Genomic DNA, 9234 nt, shown 5'->3' on the forward strand with positions numbered 1-9234 from the left:
CACGCTCAGGTTTATCAAACATCGTGCCAGTGACACACCCCTGTGGGAACTGGAATATAATCTAGATGTATTTTTTTAAATTTAATTATAATTTCTTTGAGTTTCAAATACAGCCCTCTATTGGTGCTCTCACTTACTCTTTTGTCCTTAGAATGGTTTCAGTAGCTGCTCTATAATGACAGATACACCCCACATTGAGACTGACACTCAGTGCGTTTCCATGGCACAACTAGATTAGATTATCACATATATCGAACTAGACACTCGAACGGACCGTGTCACTTGTCTGAGTATACATGGCCTTTAAGATATCGGATAAATGTCCAATGCATGGCTGTCTCCACTATGCTAGGTGGCGCTGTAGCCCTTTCAACCATGCTTTCAACAAGTGTTGAAAGAGCCACGTCCGGTTCTCTTCCGGCAACAACCCATGGTGTAGCCTATTACGCGCAGGCACACAAGCACAGAACGAGAAGTCCGATATGAGATGTCCGATCCCTGTTTACATGCAGAGAGAATGCCGACAACGAACGACTTATCTAGGTGTTCTTATCCGACATCTCTTGTCCGTTATCGTGCCGATTTGTGTGCGAAGTAGATCGGATAAAGGTGTTTACATGCAGTTTAAAAGTCCTGTTGAAGTCTTATTCGTTTAGTTACCCGATTATGAGTCTGCATGTAAACGCACTGACTGTCTTTGTCCATTTTACACACACACACACACACACACACACACACACACACACACACACACACACACACACACACACACACACACACACACACACACACACACACACACACACACAGGGATACATCATTTAATGGGGTCTCATACATTACAAGGTTTATTGCCTTTTCTCTTTAAAGAGAAGTTTTTGACTCCTTTTCATCCACTTAAACACCTCTTTCAATTATTCATCTTCCTTCATCATAATTTTCTCACCGTCTCACCTCCCTTCTGGCTTGCTCCTACTCTGTGCATCTTTTTGTGATTGGTTTTTCTCCTGCCAAGATGTATGTTAAAATCCCTACATCACATACACACACAGACGGGGGGATTCTAGAGACATTAAGGAGTTACATACATATATACAGGCACATACATATAAATAACAATGCTTGTTATATTGCTGTTCTTGTACAATACAAAGTGTACAAGAAGCCTAATAGATCTGATTGACATGGAAGTGTGAAGTTAAATTAAGTAAGTTCATAATGCCGTTCTCTTTGTGCCATTAATTTGAATTTTATTTTGAGTTTAGAGAGGAGGCTTCAATAAAGTTGGTTCTTCAGTAGTGAAAGGATAGCCGGTCTTTACTTTACAGTTGACGCATAGACACTTTACAAGACACTTTAATAAAGGCTTTTGCTAATTTGTCTGGAAATGTTTTTGACTGTTTTGTTTATTTTGGCATGTACTTGTAGGAAGGAAACATCAAAGTTTCATCGTCAAGTGCTTTATTAATCCCAGTGGGAAAGTGAATAAGTGTGGGAGTGCTTCAGAAATGTGTCTTTGTTGACGTTACTGTGCAGTTTTCAAACCCAAACACTGAGGTTTTTTAGGGGAACACATCAAACTTATTTCTGTAATTGGTTGTGCTCTCATGTGTACTTTGCCATACTTCTGGTGGGATGGATTAATTGATGATTGTTAAGTCATTCATGGAGCAATATGTTCACATGTTTGCTAGGGATCTGTCAATGAAGCTGAGTTTCTCAATGGGCAAACCCTCATTTACGACACAGATGTAAGTGCTCCCCCTTGTGGTAAGGGTAGGAACCACAGTCGTTAGGTTTGCTGCAATTTCCTTACTATTATACTAAGACCTAGCCGTGTTAAAGATTCAATTGACCAGTGGAAGCTTAACTGAGAAAACCTTCTTTTTTTGTAGCAGTCCTACTTATTGTCATTGTTAACATCCTTAGCATTCACGTGTATGTTTAAAAAAAAATGTAATCGCTTTATTTTTTTAACATTTCATTTAGTATCATATAAATAATGCTGGGGCTATGTACTGTATTTGTGACATTATTAATCAGGTCAGATAAGCAACCTTGAATGTGTATGGGAAGATGCATATCAGTGGTGTACACATGATCAAACAGGAACAATTATTATTAAAAAAAATTCATATCCTTCTTTGTTTCCCTTATCTCCTAGACACCCAGACCTCTCAACATCATTAAGCAGAACAACGGCGAACAAATCATCCGACGCCGGACCCGAAAGCGGCTCAACCCTGATCCGCTGTCCTCTGAAAGCCCCGCCCCCAAACAACAACGCATCGCCGGCGAGGAGCGAATGAACGGCGACGAGTCGGACAGAGGCTGCGTGTCCGTCAAGAACCAGCAGCCTTCCCCTCGCTCTCGCTCGCCCCGCTCCACCCAGGCCTTCCTGGCCAATCAAACGCTAGAGATCCATAGACGCATGCCTCCTTTACTCCTGCCCTCGCACGCCCCCTCCTCGCTGGTCGCCGAGGGCAACGGGGGCATGGCTGAGGGTGGGGGGATCACCTCGAAGGTGGAGGGAGTCAAAGGAGGAGGGGGGTCGGAGAGAGGCAGCCCCATCGAGAAGTACATGCGTCCGTCCAAGCCGTCCAGTTATTCGCCTCCCGGTTCACCCATCGAGAAGTATCAGTATCCCCTCTTCTCCTTGCCGCTACCGCTCACCCTGTCACCTGACTTGACCCCCGAGTCGGATTGGCTCCGATTCTGGACCAAGTACAAGATGGCGGCGGCCTCGGGGGTTCCAGGCAGCCTCAGTAATCTGAGCAGCCCTGGTAGCCTCGGAAACAACGCCCATTATCTCAGTGCCATGGTGACTCCGGTACAGCATCATCAGCAGAGCTACACGGTGCCTTACTGCGCCTCTCCCTACTCCCCTCTTCCTCCTCCTCCCGCCCCTCCTCACTACCCTCCTCCCCCTCTCCACTCACAGACCTCCTCCTCCTCCTCGCTAGAGAACGAGGCTCCTCTGGATCTGGCCATGAGACAACGCGACAACAGCAGTGTAAATGCACATGTGTCTGCAAACGGTGCGGCGAGGAGACGGCAAGAGTCGCCGCTGGCCGAGAGGTTGAGAGAGAGCTGGAAGGCAGAGAAGGAAGAAGAAGAGGATGGGGAGGAGGAGGAGGATGAGGAGGGGAGGAGAGATGAAGGAGGAAACCAGAGAGGGGAGGAGGTGGAGGAGAAGGCGGGACGGGAAGAGAAGGATCCCTCTGCGAAAAAGAGCGAGTCGAGCGTTGTTTTGATGGTGGAGGCGGGCACGCAGGACGACCTGACCAACCGCTGCGTCCACTGCGCCATCTACTTCCTGGACGAGGTCATGTACGCCCTGCACATGAGTTGCCACGGCGACCAGGGGCCCTACCAGTGCGGCTTTTGCCTGCACGTGTGTGTGGACCGCTACGACTTCACCACGCACATACAGAGGGGCTTGCACAGGCACACGGACAGCAAAACAACGTCACAGCAGCAGGACAAGAGTCCCACGCAAGAGGAGGCCGCGGTTCAGAACGTAACGGTGGCGACATCGGAGAGCGAGGGGCATGACGACGTGACGATGGAGGAAAAAGACAGAGACCACGATCAAGGCGAGCTCATAGATGAAAGCAACGACGTCGTAGGAGGTTGTCGCGACGATCAAGCAGAGGAGGGTACGGGCAATGAGGCCATTGACAATGAAGCAGGAGTTGAGAAGGAGGAAGGAGGAGAAGAGGGTGATGCCGTAACAGACCAGAAAGTGGGAGAGGACATGGAGGTAGATGGTAACGATGACATCACAAAACCCACAGAGGTCACCCCTGATGCTGAATCTAAAAACTTAGATGAGAACACAGAGAGTAACTAACCCGATGCCTTTTGACTCACATAAAACCCTTAAAAACGTGTTTTTTTTTTATTGGATGAATAAGCTGTATGCCTCCCATGTTCCTGGAGGCTAGCTCATGTTAAAAAATGGGCCTATCCTGGGCACTAAAATGGAACACATCCTTATGCTGGAAGCACTCTGGGCCGTCAAGTGGTCAAAAGTCATTTTAGGATCCCGCTGAACTGTTTGCAGGGACAGATGGGAGAAGTAGCCTGAATCCTTGGTGTTGGGTGACGGTCACTTGACAGCTCTGTGGCAAGTATTCAACAACGGAGTCCGGGCATGCAGCTGGAATCAACTTTAATAAACTTCATGTGCTTTACAAATAAGAGGATTGGAAGCCGGACTGAAAGTTGGACTGGTCTCATTGAGGATGAGTGTGATGGAGCTCAGCACTTGCACAGCCACCATACAGCAGAGCAAATGAAAAAAAGAAAAAAAAATGCTTGAAGCAAAACACTTATACTGAACTTAACTGAGCTGGTCCGAACTAGTCTCATGCATCATTCATACAGTTTTATGTTGGTACAACCAGATTGTTCTGGTCCAGAGCATGTTTGTGACTGTTTAACCGCTGTGCAAATGGATCCTAAAACCAAAAAACTGGTCAAACCAGTTTGTTCTGGGCTGCAGTTTAGCTGGTGTTAGCTATGTACGAAAGGATCGGTTGGTTTCTTTCACTTGTGCCCTGTTGTCTATGAAACTGTTGATGCAAAAATCGCCACCGCTGCAAAGTGGCCCAAAATGGGAGACTGGTCGGGTTTGATTTAACCCTGACTTTCTGAACTGTTCGAAACCAGTTTCAACTTGTATGACCGGAGTAAATCCGGACCGAAGTGTTCTCTCCATCCATTTGGGTCGAACCAAGTGGCATTATTTTCTACCTTCCTCCGTGCCATGATACTAGCTACGTGCCTGGCTGCCTGCCTAATAGAACAACTATCTATTAACCTGCTTAACATTTATATTAATAATAATAATAATAATAATAATAATGGTAATAATAATAATGATGATGTTATAGTACAAAAACATGCAATTTGCTACACTTTCGTATATAAAATGTTATTTTGTAAAGGTAAATGATGCTTTTTTGCAGGAAATGGTACTATAGAAATGAGTCTATTTGAGTTTGTTTTCCTCTTTTCATTTTGAGCTATGTGTTTTTGTTGTGTTCTTATGGAGACTTGCTGCGGTTTAACACAAAATGGTACAGCAAAAGAGGGGGGTGGTGTGTATGTGTGCATTTGTGTACTTGGCATTTCTGTGTCCGTCCCCAAACGATGGTGTCAAATAATGAAGGCTTTCGCTCGGTATTTCAGTCCTCAGGGGTCACACGTGTTGCACACCAAGCCACCAGATTCTTAGCATGTGACACATCATATTTTGTACATGTTAAAATGGTTGAAAAGGTTTTTAGCACGTTACATAATGTTCTCTTATATATGTTGTTATCATGTGTTGATAGGTCAAAATGGTCTTAGCTCTTTTTTTTCTCTGTATGTCTTTTTACATGTTTTTAGGTTACATGGTTTCATTGAGAGACTTAGGAACTTAGGGAGATAAGCCCTAAATGGTATTATAAGGATCAATTATTTGGGTTAACTGTATAAACATTTGCTCTGTATTGAGTCTACGGAGCCTCTTGCCTACAGTGTTTTATTCAGCCTATCTTTGGTAGGTTACCGCTATGTAGCATGTTAGAGTCTTATGAAATCTTCAAAAATAAGTTGCCTTGTCTATGGATGGGAACTGTTACATGTTAGACTTAAATAATACTTAAAAAACACAAGATGACATTGTAAAGTTACATTTTATAGTTCAATGAAGTAAAATGATTGTGTTGCTTTCAACTCAAACTAACTCATCCCACTTTCCTACCCATTCATTAACCGACATTTGGTTTGTAAATCAGTATTCTAAACACACTCGAGGAAACAACAAACACCTGATACCATAGCCTAGCCACTCTTGAAAACCAAATTTTACAGGTCCTGTTGTTTAATTGGTCATCAAGAGAGTCGTGACAGTCCCACTATTCTTCAGAATGGAGCGACACGGCGGCCATCTTGTTTTATTTTTATTTAGACAGTCACTTCTCCAGCCTTGCTGCCTTAGTTGCTAGACAAACAAAACAAAAATATCTAAGGGACTCCTTTGAAGGAAATGTAAGACAGGAAGGAAGGAAGAATGAGAAATATATTTTTCTACGCTTATCCAAAAGACATGAATCAAAAAATAATCCGCCTAGTGCCTGGTAACTTGTACAGTTTTTTTCTCCCCTTCTTTCTAATAGGTATGTGTATTTCTGTCAAAAAGTAAGTTATGAGTCAAGTAAGGCAGAAGTTGGACTCCTATATTGACTCCCATGCACCAAGTTATCAGAGTCATCCCTTATGATACCTGATTTCAGCCTATATCTGTTTGATTGGTCAGATACTGTACCTGTTGCAGCCCATTTGAAAGACCCACATGTCATTTGTTTTAATGAAATTGGTTGCTATGCTAGTGTCATTTTAAATGTAGGTCTTTGATGCATATGCCTCAGTAACTTTTGAATGAAAGTACTTGATAACAAGAAGATGTTCTCTACTGTGTGAGTGCCCATATCATGGTAAAAATAAAGGTCAATGTTAGGTCTTATTATTCTGAAGAGAAGTTCATCATTGATGTGTCTTCATACATTTTCTAAGCTGTTAAGTCAAGCTTTGTCAGCTAAAGGTCAGATTTCACCGCTTCTTTAAAAAAAAACAGCAGTGAGAAGTAGTAAGACGGCAAAGCTATAAAACCTATAGAAAAGGAACAACAAATCCTCTCCCCTTTTTACAACTCTACAAATTGAAATAGCTGATCTTGTGTTGTGGAACTTGTGCTGGTTGCAGGTTAGACCTCATAACATTATTTTACATTGGAAGGCTTTGTATACAATATCAATTTTCAAGGCTTTTGAAAAAAATATCATGTTATACATAAGCAAAGGGGAACTTGCATTTTACCCCTTAACGGCCAAAACAATCTTCCGAATTAGCACTGCACACAGTTTGTCCTATTAAATCACTAAAGATAATCACAGTCTTTTGCTGTTGAGAGACTTTTCTGTCTGCCATACAATCCCTGTATTGACAGAGTTAAATTATTGTGCTTTAGATCTTTACCATGTATGGGTGCGCTATCCATTTAACACACAAGTAAGGTTTTTTTTGTTTGTTTTTTAACTAGCCATACCCTTAATTAAATGGATTCAAAACACTTTTATTCTGAAGTTTATACCTTTTGTTTTCGGAGTGAGTTCCATTATACAAGTACAGGTGAAGCCAATCCAAGAGAAACAAATGAAATGTTTGAATTGTGTTTATTCAAGGAAATATCTTCTAATTTGTCAAGTTTTTGTGATTTTACATTTTCCTTAAATTTTTTTTTTAAAGTTTGGGGCATCTCTTTAAAGGGCTGCGTATTATACAACTGTTTACATTTTGCAATGTGTAGCAAAGGAATGAAGCGGGGCTTTCTTTTCAAATAGACAGGACAGAAGGACGCTTTGAGGGATACCTGCTGCGGTGCATTGATGGGTGCCTTTGAAGAATACATGGGGAGAGGGTGGATGATTAGAGGGAGGGTGGGATCAAATGCTGTTATGTTTGTTGTATCTGATAACAAGAGGTTTGGATTACATTCAATCATCCCCCTTCTCGTATGCTTTTTGTTTGTCTCTTAACCTCCCTTCAACAACACTTGTACCTTTTCTCATCAGTTGTCTACTTTGACATATACCTCTACATCGCTCTCACTCTTTTATCTCTCCACCTGCTGCTACCACCATCTGCCACTCAGCTCTTTTGTCCAACTTCATTTTCCTGCATCCCATCTCTTGATAAGGGTGTAGTCGGCTGTACTAGGCAGGTTGAGGGGACTTTAAATAGGAGTTAGGTGATTGTATGTTGCACCCCAAACAGCTACCCCCGCTAATGTTGACTTTGATTTGATTAGGTTGACGTTCTCCCCTGAATTGGCCGTTGGGTTTTTCTTGAAATAAATTGTTACCAGCATTGTTTTTTATCCACCAGTAAAATTTCAAATACCTGCTAAATGTAAAAGTTTTTCTGATGCCAAAATGTTTCAATTGTTTAACTTTTGAACAGAAATGTCCTTTTACCTGTTCTACATGAGTTTTAAGTAGAAAGAACCCAGCCTTGATTTAAAAAAAAAAAAATACATTTCTTCATGCACATTTTTGTTCTATTGTAAGTGCTCTGCAGAACCTTTTTTTCAAGCTTCTTTTTGTGTATTTTCCAGCTTCAACATTGTCTCCCGTGAATCATATAAGGATAATGTATATCCAAAACATAAAAGGATATATACAGTATGTTGATTGGGAAATTTTCGGGAGAACATTTCAGCTGACGTTTATGGTTCAAAATAGGCAATTTTGTTTAGAAATGTGGTTCTGCAGGACACATGATATGATATGTTGTTTTATTTGGATAATGAGTGTATGTTATAGGTTTTGATGGCATTTCACATCAGCGTTTACATTGAGGGGGCCTTAACAAGTGTTTTCATTTTTTTTTTGTCTATGTCAGAATGTGTCATAGAAAATGATGCTGTTGCTTGCACTCCATTTATGTTCTTATTGCCAAGGAAGGGACAACACACACACACACACACACACACACGTACACACAGCAAGACGCACGCTGGCGGTGGTATGGACAGAGTGTACATTTTGGGGATGTACAGTATTAACAATGGGAGACAAGGGAGCTAAAGGCCAGTTCGTTATTGGTCCGATACACACATGCATGCACGCACACACATAAACTTTGTACATTTAACCAATATATTTTAGTAGAATTTCGTCTCTATTCAGTTGAATGGCTTTTCTAGAATGTTTTGTTTTTTCTAGGTCATTTTCTTTTTCCTCATGTTGTATTTTATTCTGCTACCTTTCTGTATGTTATTTGTTTTTAGGTTTTTATTTCATGCAAACAATGATATTTCAACAACATATTTGACCGCCAAGAAAAAGTTTGTTACACAGCTAAACTTGAAGAATAATGTTGATGATGATGATGATGATGATGATGACGATGATAATAATTAATAAAAGTAATAACAAACATACTGAAAATGGACAATGGGTGTTTTATTGAGTATGTGAAAAAGAGACAACCTTTTAGTTCTATAAAAACCAAGCTGTGGTCTTGCCGCAGTGTGTTACTTCCCCCTATATCATGCATTTGAGGAGTGAGACTTTTGGGAGCTCGCAAGCACACGAGTGGTGGCTGTGGGTTGAGTAGAAAAAGAGATTTTTATCACTGGGCTTTTTTGCACCAAGACAGGTGAATATTTTTCAGGAGAGA

General features: G+C 41.7%; 1 protein-coding gene across 1 annotated transcript in view; it reads left to right on the forward strand.

Annotated features, from left to right (window-relative positions):
• Positions 1-8953, forward strand: part of trps1 (trichorhinophalangeal syndrome I) — a 95041-nt gene extending 86088 nt beyond the window's left edge. The window contains exon 10 of the mRNA XM_080045593.1: positions 2165-8953. Coding sequence (XP_079901719.1) covers positions 2165-3853 — 1689 coding nt within the window. The 3' untranslated portion in view covers positions 3854-8953. The remainder of the gene's footprint in view (positions 1-2164) is intronic.
• The last annotated feature ends 281 nt before the right edge of the window (positions 8954-9234 follow it).

This window comes from Ammodytes marinus (assembly GCF_949987685.1).
Source record: "Ammodytes marinus genome assembly, chromosome: 17".
NCBI lineage: Eukaryota > Metazoa > Chordata > Actinopteri > Uranoscopiformes > Ammodytidae > Ammodytes > Ammodytes marinus.